The following is a 13,754-nucleotide window of genomic DNA, read 5'->3' as shown; positions in this document are numbered from 1 at the left end:
GATGATTAGTGAAACATTTTAATGAGCTGCCCTCTCCTCATTTACCATGATGATAAATGTGCAGAATCAAAGGCATTATTAGTTTGCTCAATTGTCCTTCAAGTCAGATGGCTGAGTATTCCATTCACAGTCAGTAGCTTCTTATCTATGGATGTACCACCATCGCTGTGATGTCTTAACTTGTGCGGGTTTGAGTTACTGTCTGACATCTTTTTATTTCAGCCAAATGGCTCCATTTATTGTTCCTTGTAGAGCAGTTATATCAGCATAAATTCAGCTTTTCTGGGACAGTCATAACTTCTCAGTGTTTTTGCTGATCATTTGATGACAGTCATTTGTGGGTTTTCTTGTTTTATTTTGTCTTGTTTTTTGAGGGCCACTCTCCCTATGTAGCCCAGACCTTTGCCTCTGATCTCAGATGACTGGTATTAAAGGCACTGAACACCATACCTGACAGTTTATGAGTGTTTATGAGTGTATATTCATTGAAGTTCAGTGAACCAAATGAGTGTACAATTCATTTTGATAGATCTATGGAACAGTTTTAGGTTTATAGAAAAATTGCAGAGAAAAAATAGTTCCCATACTGCACACTATTTTCCCTGTTATGAACATCTTGTATTAGCATTTTTTTAATGTGTGTGTGTGTGTGTGTGTGTGTGTGTGTGTGTGTGCATGCACACACTAGGGGTCCCCATGGAAGAAAAAAAAAAATGGCACCATATCATTTTTAATTGAAGTTCCAGGTGGTTGTAGCTGCCTGCCGTGGGTGCTGGGAACCAAATCCTGATCCTCTGGAAGAGCAGTAAGTGCTCTAAACCACTGAGTTGTCTTCCTAGTATGGTATGTTTGTTGTAACTGACCCCCCCCACACACACCCCACCCCCCGCCCCCCGCCCCTTTCCTCAATGCTGAGAATTAAACCCAGCACCTAATGCATGCCAGGCAAGTGCTCTACTGAACTGATGAGCTGCACACTGGTGCTCAGCAATTAATTCTTGGCCATTGTGAGGGGTACATAATGTCCCTTAACCACAGTCACACGGAGTAATTTCCTTGTTCGCTAATAAGCAAGCTCTACTTCCTCTTCCTCCTTCCCTTCTTCCACACCTCTGACAAATATTGATCTTACTACTCTTTCTACAGTTTTGTCTTTGCCAAAACATCTTGTGCTTGGAACAACACAGTTTGCTCTCCTTTCCAATTGACTTCTTTCTGTTATGATGGGATAACTTCTTATATCAACTCAGTAATATTCCATTGTATGGATGTGTTAGCCACTGAGGGACGCTGAGCCTAGCAGGAGGACACTCCTATGTTAATGCATTTTTGGCCTATCTAAGCATGTCCAGAAGTGCTCCCGTCCATCACTGTAATCTCCATGACCTTAAACTGAGCCTATTGAGGAGTGAGCCCACCCTACATAAACTGTATAGACTCCCTGCATAAAACTCCCACACCTTGGAAATGACTTCTGTGCTCAGCTTGCCTGCTGCAAGAACTACAGCTCTAGTTCTTTATGTCTCAGCTGTGCATATTTTAGCTTTGCTAAGGCCACTGAGGTGTGAATTCATGGCTCTCAGTCAACAGCTGTCCCACAGTATGTTTTTCTATTTCCTTATTGAAGGACATCTTGAATATGTCCAAATTTTGGCAATTTTGAATGAAGTTGCTATAAACATTGATTTGCATGCTTTTGCAACTCACTCATGTAAATACCAGGAATGTGATTGTTGGGTTGAATTGTTACTCTGCATTAAGTTGTATAAGAAACTGCCCAACTGTTTGGCCATACTGTTTTGTATCCATGGACCTATTTGAGCTGTTCAAGTATATAGATAAATTTGTAGAAAGCTAATTTGGAAAGCTTTTCAACCATTATTAAACAATTATGCCTATACTGTCTTTCTTTGTTCTCTTCTTCTGGGACGCCCCTTGCCCAGATGCTTTTCATGTTGTCTCTTAGATCTTAGAGACTCTGTCAGTGTTCCCTAATTGTTTTCTTTTTGTTCCTCAGACTGAATACTGTCACTTAACTTTTCTTCGGGCTCAATGATTGGTTCTCTTTCTTATGTCAGCTCAGCCCTGCTTTTGGACCCCTCTAGTCAGTTCAAGTGTTGTAATGTGTCAGTTCCATTTAGTGCAGCGATTCTCAACTGTGGGTCACAACTCTCTGGGGGTCAAATAACCCATCCACAAGGGTCCATCAGAAAAGACCATCAGAAAACACAGGTATTTACATTATGATTCATAGCAACAGCAAAATTATAGTTATGAAGTAGCAATGAAAATAATTTTATGGTTGGAGGGGGTCACCATAACATGAAAAGCTGTATTAATGGGTCATAACATTAGAAAGGTTGAGAACTACTGATTTAGTGATTATAATATGTTCATTGTGGTGATATTTTATTTGTGCTGAAATGTGATATTTTATTTGTTTGTGAATAAATAAAGTTTGCCTGGGGATCAGAGGTCATAGTCAGCCATAAACAAAAGTCAGGCAGTGGTAGCACACGCCCTTAATCCGATCACATGGCAGACAGAGTCTCTGTGTGTTCAAGAACACACTAGGGAACAGAGCCAAGCATGGTGACACATGCCTTTAATCCCAGTACCACCCATAGAGACCTGGAGGTCTGTACAGACAGGGAGTGAGGAGGAAGTGGTAAGAGCCAATGAGAAGGAAGAACAGCAAACCAATAAAGGCGCAGGTTAGACAGGAAGAAGCTGGTTCTCTTGGGAGGCTATGGCAGCGTGGTGAGCTAAGGTTAGCTGGTGGCTGTCACTACTTCTCTGATCTCTACGGCTTTCACCCCTGTATTTGGCTCTGTGTTTCTTATTTAATAAGACTGTTTAGAAATTTGTCTACAGTCCATTCCAGATTTCTGTTGGTCCTCTTTTAAAAAAACTAAATTCTTTCGAACTGCCATTCTCAATTTCTTAATTTGGTTAGTTATCTCATAATTTTAATTCTTAAGTTGTTTGAATAGATGTCTAGTAGTTAGTTAGTCTGTTAAGGCTAATGCCTGGCCTTCTTTGAGCATGGAATTGACCACTTTCCCCCTATGTATGGGGCAGACTTTTGATTTCTTTACATGCCATGTAAAAATGTTGGTTGTTGTATCTGGACATCTTGTGGTAGTATTGTCTCTGGAAATCAGACCTTCAACCCTGTATTATTGTGGGAAGCCACTCAAGTCTATAGTCAGGTCTGTAATCCCAGCACCCTAGAGACTGAGGCTGGAGGATTATAAATACACAGAAGGCCTTGGGACAAAGTGGGATCTTGCCTCAAAATGAGAAAAAGAAAGAAAAAGGGGGAAGTCACTGTTTTGTTAGCCTTATGGTGGTCTGCAAATGATTGGCCAGAAGTACTTTTCCTTATTCCCTAAACTAAAGTGGGGAAAGGGTTACTTAAAGGTATTTTACAATTAATACTAATTTTATTTTTAATTATGTATTTTGTGTATAGTTGTAAGTATGGTGCCTGAAGTGGCAGGTGGTTTTGAGCCACCTGACTGACATGGGTACTGGGGACTGAATTCAGGTCCTCTGGAGGCACAGCAAGCCTTCTTAACCACTGAGCCATCTCTCAAGCCTCCATTGTTAATAATGTTAGTGGTAGCAACATTAAGTATTGGTGATTAGAAGAAAATGAAGTGAGCAGCTTACTTAACTGTGAGGTTGTTGTTAATATGTCAGTGAGCATAGGGAGTCTTTATAATGAGGACAAAGTGGGTGGGATTCTCCAGTTGGATTAGACTGTTAAATTGTTCCCGAGCACTCATTTCGGGAGTGCTGTTGGAGTTTCTTTTAGAAAGCTTAACCTGTGTTAGGCCCTTGGTTTGGTTCTCAAAGGAGGAAGAGAAGGAGAGGGGGGAAATTTTTAACCTAAATCGCACACACAGTAGTAGAAAAAGAAGTTAAGATTAGAAACCTCGGTTAGCCACCGGTTTGAGGGAGAGGGCGGAGCGGAAACATACTCGAATAGTTCTTTCTGGGGATGTGCATACTACAAACACACCATCAGCACCCCTTCACTCCACTCCCTTTTCATTTTGCAGACTGTTTGAGAAGCCTGCAGGGACATGTCATCGTTGCTGGATGCCTGGTGCTCAATAGAAACTTGGCAGCTCGGTAGCTCCTCTGAACAAGTGCAGGATGTCACCAGGAATCAGAGCCCCGACGAATTTAGATGTCCTGTGATTCTAAATGGTAAAAAGTCTGAATGTTTTTCTTTGTCATCCCATCAGTTATTTACTTTCCACTTTGTCTTATTGATACTAACAAATTGCTTCCTAATGAAATATCTTAAAGTGGCATTATTTATTCTGGTGTCAACAATGTACTTCAAGCCTGGCGTGGTGGTCCATGCCTGCAATCCCAGTTAGTGCTTGGGAAGCTGAAGCAACGTGATCGTCAGTAGTTCAAGGCCAACCTGGCCTCCAAACAACAAAAACACTCTTCCCTTCTTACTTCCCCCCTCCCCCCAAAAATTGCTTCAGGTCTGGTATGGATAAAATGAATGACCTTTGACTATTTTTCAAAAAGGACTCTTAGTTACAGAACCAATTGCCATGTCACAAAAATGTTTTTTGTTTGTGTTTTGTTTTGTTTTAGTTTGTTTTTGAAGCAGGATCTCACTGCGTATCCTTGGTTGACCTAAAACTCAAGAACATCCAACTACCTCTGATTCCTGAGTGCTGGGATTAAAGGCTTTCATACACTGAGTTTACATAATTGTTCTTAAAACAAAACAAAACAAAATAAAAACAGTAGGGACTGGAGAGATGGCTCGGTGGTTAAGAACACTTGCTGCTTTTGCAAAGGACCCATGCTTGGTTCCTGACACCCACACGGAATGTCTTATACCTGCATGGGTAACTCTAGCTCAGGGAATCTTTGGTCTCTGTGGGTACCTGTACTCATGTGGACATGCTGCCTTCCCATATACATAATTAAAAACAAAATAATCTTTTTTTTTTTTTTTTTTTTTGGTTTTTTGAGACAGGGTTTCTCTGTGTAGCACTGTGCCTTTCCTGGATCTCACTCTGTAGACCAGACTGGCCTCGAACTCACAGGGATCCACCTGCCTCTGCCTCCCAAGTGCTGGGATTAAAGGCGTGCGCCACCACCGCCCGGCTAAAAATAAAATAATCTTACAGGAAAAAAAAGAGGCCAAGGAGTTAGCTCCATCAATGAAGAGCTTGATTTATAAACTTAAGCACCTGAATTCAATCCCCCCAAAACAAAAACAAAAAGCAAAGTTGTATAGTTTGTCATCTCAGTGCTAAAGAGGCAGATAAAGTCAGGTCCCTGGGACTCAGGGGCCAGACAACCTAACATACTTGGTCATCTGTAGGTCATCTGTGAGAGACCCTGCTGCATAAAAACATGGCAAAGAGCAACTGAGAAATAATACTCACCACACATATACAAGCATGTGTGTACTCACCCTGCCCCTGAGTGTGTGTGCCTTATACACACACACACACACACACACACACACAAATAATAATTGAATGTTTATAAGCATTTTATATACTGAAAATTGGTTGGGCTCTTGGCATTTGAATTTAGAAAATTTATAGAAATGGTTTTTTTGTTTTGTTTTGTTTTTTCTAATTTTCAGTTAGGTAGCCTCAACTTTATTATGTGTCCAGGGATGACCTTGAACTTCTGATCCTTCTGCCTCTGCTTGCGTGTTGAGGTTACAGATGTGTTATGTGCCTGATCTTATGTGGTACTGGGCACTGAATCCAGGATTTCTTGCATGTTTAACAAGCATTCTACCAACTGAACTACACTCCCAGCCCAAGTATTGTTTTTCTAAGGGCTTATAATTTGTCATAGCCAATGCAGGAGATGCAAAGCTGTATTGTTTATTGAAACATTATCACTGTGGAACTACACTTAGGGGTCCACCCAACACAGTCACCAATCTGGCTTCACTTCAGCTAAGCCTTTCCAGCCTACTTTGAATACTCAGAATTTGTCTTGCTTCCAAGATCTTCGTTTTTTAAACTTATCTCTAAGCGTGTAACAGCCCTAAATCAGCAAAAAGCAGAACAGATCTGACCTTTGCACATCTCCTGGCTGCTGATGTCTTCCTTTCTGTTACTTTTTAGCGTTGTCCTGTCCAGTGAAACCTTGTTCCACTGATAAACTGGCAGCTTGTCGGGCCACAACAGAGGGAAACTGGAGGAAATACCATTGACATCCAAGGCTTACCAGATTGCCCCATCTCAGAGGGAAGTCTCTGACTGTTATTTGAAATGCTGAGAAACTTGTTTCGGAGGAGACTTTTTTCTTATCCTGCAAAATACTATTTGGTGGGTCTTGTCCTCTCTCTAATTACCTTCTCTGTTCTAAGAATTCATCAGAAGCTGGAATTTGTTAATATCAGACACTTGGAGCTTGCTGGAGATGATGCTGATAGCAACATTAATTGCACCAAAGTTTTACAGCATGACCCAGAGGAAATCCAGAAGGTGAGGCTTGAGTTGCTAACAGTGAAATTTAGGAAGCGCCCGCGGTGGACACCGTATGACTATATAAACATGACCCGTGACTGCGTCTCTTTCATCAGGACGCGCAAATACATTGTAGAGCCCCTTAGTAAAGAAGAGGTCGGCTTTCCAATTGCATACTCCATAGTGGTTCATCACAAGATTGAAATGCTCGACAGGCTCCTGAGGGCCATCTATATGCCGCAGAATTTCTACTGCATTCACGTGGACAAAAAAGCAGAGGAATCCTTTTTAGCCGCAGTGATGGGCATTGCGTCCTGCTTTGATAATGTCTTTGTGGCCAGCCAGTTGGAGAATGTTGTTTATGCATCCTGGAGTCGGGTACAGGCTGATCTCAACTGTATGAAGGACCTGTACAGAATGAGTGCAAACTGGAAGTACTTGATCAATCTTTGTGGTATGGATTTCCCTATTAAAACCAACCTAGAAATTGTCAGGAAGCTCAAGTCATTCTCGGGTGAAAACAACCTGGAAACTGAGAAGATGCCTCAGAACAAGGAAGAAAGGTGGAAAAAACGATACGTCATTGTTGATGGGAAGCTGTCAAACACTGGGGTAGTCAAAGCGCCACCTCCACTCAGAACTCCTCTCTTTTCAGGCAGTGCCTACTTTGTAGTCAGTAGGGAGTATATAGGCTACGTGCTAGAAAATGAAAGTATCCAAAAGTTCATGGAGTGGGCACAAGATACATACAGCCCGGACGAGTACCTCTGGGCCAGTATCCAGAGGATCCCTGAAGTCCCTGGTTCTCTCCCCTCAAGCCACAAGTACGACCTGTCTGACATGAATGCTGTCGCTCGCTTTGTCAAGTGGCAGTACTTTGAAGGCGATGTTTCCAAAGGCGCCCCTTACCCGCCATGCAGCGGAGTCCATGTGCGCTCCGTGTGTGTTTTCGGAGTTGGTGACTTGAGCTGGATGCTTCACACACACCACTTTTTCGCCAATAAATTTGACATGGATGTTGACCCCTTTGCCATCCAGTGTTTGGATGAGCATCTGAGGCATAAAGCCTTGGAAGCCTTAGAACACTAACTGCTGTCGGGAATCCTGGGGAAAATAAGGATGTACAAAGTGTTACCCTCATCTGTTTCCTTTGTCTTATGTGGGGTCCTCTTTAGGGTGATGGCTTTTAAGTCCGTGTCAGAGACGCTGCATGAATTGTGCAGAATACAGTTACAAGAGAGGTTGATGCATTAAGTGTTCTACAGCAATTGTGAGGAGAGAGTTAAAATGGCTGGAAGCTGGGGAAGATTTTTATGGACAGAGGGGACCCAGGTGATTGGGAAAGAGGCCAATGGAGGAATTAGCCTCCCTGACTAATGAAAAAACCAAACAGGTACTTAATCTAGAGGAGATTTGATCTGTGCCAAAATTCTCAAGAGAATTTTAAACATGATAATTTTCTTAACGTGAATAAATTTGTAGCAACAACCAATCACAAAAATACCTTGTATATTCTTTTGGAATGGACATTTGATTTTCCTCTTAAGTTATCCTTGTAAATAATCTACTTCCTGCTGTGACTCTGTGGGTGTGGTGTCTCTGTGTGTCATCTCAGGGAGTTTAAAATATGTTCAGCATGAATATCTCTATCTTAAGTTTTGCTTATAACTATGCATACATGTTTTCAAAAGCAAGGGAGAAGGGACAGTTTCTAGCTCATGATTTTATGGAGTCTTTTAAGTTACTAGGAAATTCTAGGAACCAGCTGGGTGTGTGGCCTGTGCCTGTGAAGGAGGAGGATTGTTCAAGCTCAAGTGATAGCAGCTAGGCTGGGCAAAATAACAAGACCCCGTCTCTTTAGAAAGGAGAAGAAACAAAACTCAATTTTTCCAGCTAAATAATCTTTTATCCGGTCCTCCCAGACTGTGCATGCTGTCAAGCAGCAGACATGTTGCTATTTTATCAATGCTTTGGTTCTTTGGGGTGATTCAGTCACCAGTAACTGGTGCAGAAAACTAGGGAGGATGAAGAAGGTGTTCAGGGGAAGGAGTCTGGGATGGCCGTTGCAGAGGCCCGCTACATTCCTGTTTATAGCCAGCAGCTGGTTCTGTCCTAAGAAATTAAGGTTTCTGCCTACTGGATGGGCTAGTGTCAGGTGGTGGCATCCTGACCTTGTTATCTGCCCACTGGATTTTCTTAGCCTGCTGGTTGCTAGTTTCTCCCTCTCTCATGGCCCTTGAGGCGGGGGAAAGAAGCACACTTGTGTCCACATGAACTATTTGAAGGCCTGGGAAGAGCGCTGTGGTATCACAGTGTGTTTTCACCAAAAGAGAAAAATGGTAGTTTCTGCAGTTCTGACTCTCATCTCAAGTGGAATTTGTTTTGTTTTGTTTTCCCTCTCCTAATATTATTTAGCTGAATCTAAACTGTTTGGCCAGAATCATAGTGAATGTGTAGTTTTGGCGCCTGTCCTGGATCTCGCTCTATTGACCAGGCTGGCCTCGAACTCACAGAGATCCACCCGGCTCTGCCTCCAAAGTGCTGGGATTAAAGACATGCACCACCGCTGCCCGGCTAGTATTAAATTTTAAACAAGAATCAACACCTTGTACTTTTATCTCTAAAACTTTATAATCCATGAGAAAATCATAATATCAGACAATTTTAAGGCATTCAACTGAGAAAGTATGTTTTCCGCCTCAAAGCCAGAACATATCTTTCTTTTAATGACAACTCTTATCACTAGAAAGGGGTCAGTAGATAAGATGAGTTTTGCGTTGGTCCAGAAGAAGCATGTCTGCTATCACACTGCAGGTAGTGCTGATGGAGATGCCGTGGTGGGTGCTGTGTGCCCTCCATACTGGCTTCTGGTTTCTTTCTGTAGTTTGTACCCAGGTTTTGTGGAATGCTTCTTTTAGTAGAAAGACTTTCAACCTATGAGACAGGGCATCTTTTACATCTAAAACTGGTGATACCTGGTGACATAAAATTTGTGTAAACAGCTGTGACTTAAGCAGTTTTTCTGTTTCTATTTTAAAAACGCGGGGTTAAAGCAATAATAGTCCAGTGACCCATAAGTCACCAGCGGTTAACACACATAGCCCCATTTGCTTTATACTCAATGAACTCTTGAACTTTGCAAAACTGGAAATTAAATTTCTTTAATTACAAGTGTTTTTTAAAAATCAAGTAATTTATGTTATTCACCTAAACACTCTGAGTATTATAGTGTGGCTGCATTTAGTTTAAAGTTAATTGACAAGTTGGAGGGTTGTTGTTGCTTTTTTTTTCCACTATAGGAGTGAAACTGGGATGCTAGAGTTCCAGAGCTGTGAAGCCACCCCCCTTTTGATACCTCACCTTCCTAAGACGGCACTTGTTGAACTAAGCCCACTACGGTAGCATCCCGATGCCTGACGCAGGGCTCCTGCAGTGTCTATTTACTGGGACTCAGTGAATTTTGTTTTTAAATTTTCCAATATGACTTAAAGAAAAAGAAATTCATACAGTGGGGATTAATAACTGGAAGAACTGAAAAGGGAACTTGAAATGAAACCCTAATGAAACATCCCAGAAGAGCACAATTCCAGTTCACCGGGCGAGATAACAGGCTTTATTTAAGTTACTTCATAGTTGTTATGAAACACTAATTTTAATACAATCATTAAGATCTTTTATAGAAAACTTTTAGTAATCACATTCACAAATAAAATCATTCTAGCTATTAAGTCAGTCAAGATTTGTGTGTTTGGGGTTGGGGATTTAGCTGAGTGGTAGAGCGCTTGCCTAGCAAGTGCAAGGCCCTGGGTTTGGTCCTCAGCTCTGGCAAAAAAAAAAAAAAAAAAAAAAAAGATTTGTGTATTTGTTAAAAATTTATTTTAAAAGATTGTTTATTTTATAGGCAACTGCCTAGATTTTTCCAAGTCTGAAGTAATAAAAAACAAAATTGCTTTGCCTTAAAAACCAGGAACATCATGATTTCAAAGTGTGTATTTGTATCACTCATCTAGGAGGGTTCATTTAAGTGAATGTATTTCCTCTTCACATGATTTTGGTTGGAAGAGGCTGTTTTGGTAGTTGATGTGTAGGATTGATGGAACTGGGTGTTTTTATCTGTTTAAATAATCATTATGAAGTATAAAATGCAAGACTATTTATGGTAAGTTTTACGTGTTTGAATGAATCAGTCATATCACCATTAAAATCAATCATTCAGAAACCAATGCTGTGTCTGCACAAGTTATTCCTTCCTTCTTAGTTACACCAGTCACAATAAAGTTAGTTTTTATATTTGTGAATAGTGATTGAAAAATCAAGGTAGAGATGTGTGAATTTACCAAGGTAAAAAATATCTGAAAGGAAGATATGGCCAGAGAAAATTACTTTGCAAAGTAAGATAAAAGGCTAGTGTAATGGTGAACTTCAGAGGCAGGGAGAATCACTGTAAACTCAGGACAAATCTGGTTTCCATAGCTAGTTCACGGCCAGCCAGGGATATACAATGAGACCCTGTCAAAAAAAAAAGTAACAAGTCATACACAAAGATGAAGGTGGGGAATTTAGAAGCATGCTATGAGTTGCATTCCACATGTTGGACACACTTCAGCTTGTGTCCAGTGATAGAGAGGACAGATTTCTATGGCTAAAAGCTATGTGGCACCTTAGCTTGTCTGGCATGTATGAGAACCTTGATTTGATTTCCAGTGCACGCGCGCACGCGCATATATGCACACACACACACACACACACACACACACACACAAATGATAATAAAATCTTTTACAAGTTTATAAAATATTCAGATTTTGAGAGATGAAAACTATATGTAATGTGATCTTCTAAAAGAAAAGGTATTGAACAGAGAGGAGTGTTTGGAGTTTTCCCAAAATTGCACCTTTTTGAGTCATTCCCTTTAGCTCAATAAAATTATTGGCTGTCAAATCTGATTTTTCCTCATGATTTGTCTTAGGGAATCTTATTCCTTCTACCTTGTGTACTTACTCAAGCAGAAGGGCTCCATCTGCTTGCTACTCTTCCCCAGGAAATGATTTAGATTTAAGCTGTGGGGCTTAGCAGTGTGTTTTGAGGCCTTATCCTTGACTAACTATGAGATTTTTTTTAGTTGTATAGGTCAGGTAAAGCAATTTCCAGAAGTAGCCAGAAGAGCAATGCATTTGCAATTGGGGGAAAAAAGGGCTGGTTAGTGGTGTTACTTTATTGGAAGAGCCATGCATACATGCTTCACTTCTGGGGGCAATTGCCAATCTGTCTTCAAGATCCTAGAGTACTTAGGTTGGTAGTGATTTTGCCTTTGGCTTCTTAAAATGGATATATGTGGGGTTGGAGAAGTGCCTCAGAAGTTAAGAACAATTGCTGCCCTTTAGAGGACAAAAGAGAGACCCAGCACTAATATCTGTGACTCACAACTGTAAACTTAAAGAGCCAGACCACCAGAGCCACACTGAGGCCAAGATAAAGCTTTATTTTGGGGAATGAACTTCCAGGCTATCTCCAAGAGAAAGGAGAACAACCCTGCCAAAAGGGAATTTTTATAAATTTGTATTGGGGTTTTATAGGGTGATTTTAGTTGAGCAGAACATTAAGGGGAAAGGAGCTGTAGCAGGCAAAAGGAACTTCTGTAAGCATATTTTGTGAGGAGAGCTTCTGGCTATTAGGATAGCAGGAGGCTGTGGTCAAGCTGTTCTTCTAAGATAAGGGGCCAGTGGACCTCTGAGATCTGCAAAACATCCAGAGGGGTGGGTTCCCACACTCAAAGAGCATCTATCTTGCTATCAGAGGTGACTCCATTTTGGGCCAGCCCCACAACATACTGTAACTCCAGCTCCAGGGGTATTGAATCTGACACCCTCTTCTGCTTTCCCCCAACCTGGCATTCACTCGTACAAACCCAAATAAATAAGAACATTAATACACATGCATATGAATATTTTTTTTGGTATCAGATATTTGATGACATGCTACTCACCAGTGAGAAAAAGATGTTTACCTTTAGTAGAACTAGAAAACATTCATCTCCCTGCCATAGGGGTAACTTTGATGATCGCTGTTGGTACAGAAGATCTTATCTAACTAGAAAATTTCGTGCGGACTGTGAAGGATTTCCCACATTTAAGATTAGCTAAGAACAGAAACAAATGTGGTTTCAAGAAACCATTGAAAAAAATTCTGAACATTAACACCACTGGCTTAAATATTGCTAGGTATTTATAATTTATTTTGTTGCTTTTAGACACAAGAGAAAACCTCTTGGCCTGGTTAGAATTCCTTTATATTACTTGATTTAAAAGAAATGTTTTCTCATTAGAGAATTTTGTCCTACACCTTCACTCAAAGAACACCATTTGAATATGTTCCTTGAAGCCCATTGAGTGAATAACAGCTGACATTTGTTGAGCATTAGCTTACTGCATGCTCTGTGCACCTGGAGGGTAATGTTACTTCCTTTTTGAGCACAATCGCCCGTACTATTCTGGCTACAGCTTGCAAAGGAGTTAAACATAACTCAAAGGGCATCTGTTGTTTTCAAACAGAACTGTCTTCTGTTTCAGCCTCTCCTGTTCTTCCAACCAACTGCTCTGCTTTGAGTAGAGGAGGCATGTATGCATGGCTCTTTCACAAAACACTACTAGCCCTCCTTCCTTCCTTCCTTCCTTCCTTCCTTCCTTCCTTCCTTCCTTCCTTCCTTCCTTCCACCCACCCTCCCTCCCTTCCTTTTATTTTTCTTTCTTTCAATAGCGAATGCATTGAGAAATTACAGGTATAGAGACAGATAGTTCTCTCACTGTGGAGTTGTTGAAATGATCCCTTAAAGAGCTTGTGGAGGCATGAGAGAAAATTGAAGAAGCATGGGGAATGCAGAAGCATGATCCCCCCTCCCTTCTTTCTCTTTCTTTCTGTGTGTGTATGAAATCATGTGTTTGTTAGTGGAGGTCAGAGGTCAGGTGTTCTCCTCTGTAACTCTTTACCTTGTTTTCTGTCTAACAGGATCTCTATCCTAACCTGAAGTTAGCTGTTTGTTTGTTTTCTTTACTTTTTCTTTTTTTTTCTTCCGGGTCTGGGTACCTAACCCAGGGCCTTGCACTTGGTAGGCAACCGCTCTACCACTGAGCTAAGTCCCCAACCCCGAAGTTAGCTGTTTTTGTTAGGTTGGCCAGCTAGCCCCAGGTACCTGTCTCCTCTCCTCCCGCCCAGTACTGGGGTTCCTGGTTTTTAAGTAGATGCAAACTTGGATCCTTCTTATGCGTGTGCATACGCAGT

General features: G+C 41.2%; 1 protein-coding gene across 1 annotated transcript in view; it reads left to right on the top strand.

The window, feature by feature from the left end:
- The window catches only part of Gcnt1 (glucosaminyl (N-acetyl) transferase 1), a 32,931-nt gene extending 23,980 nt beyond the window's left edge, over positions 1–8,951 (top strand). Inside the window, exons 2-3 of the mRNA XM_036202338.1 lie at positions 4,068–4,218; positions 6,132–8,951. Of these exons, the coding sequence (XP_036058231.1) occupies positions 6,279–7,565 (1,287 nt within the window). The 5' untranslated portion in view covers positions 4,068–4,218; positions 6,132–6,278 and the 3' untranslated portion in view covers positions 7,566–8,951. The remainder of the gene's footprint in view (positions 1–4,067; positions 4,219–6,131) is intronic.
- Positions 8,952–13,754: the final 4,803 nt, after the last annotated feature.

This window comes from Onychomys torridus, chromosome 1 (assembly GCF_903995425.1).
Source record: "Onychomys torridus chromosome 1, mOncTor1.1, whole genome shotgun sequence".
NCBI classification, from domain to species: domain Eukaryota; kingdom Metazoa; phylum Chordata; class Mammalia; order Rodentia; family Cricetidae; genus Onychomys; species Onychomys torridus.
Note: the sequence above shows the minus strand (reverse complement) of the source record. Positions and strands in the feature narration are given on the sequence as shown.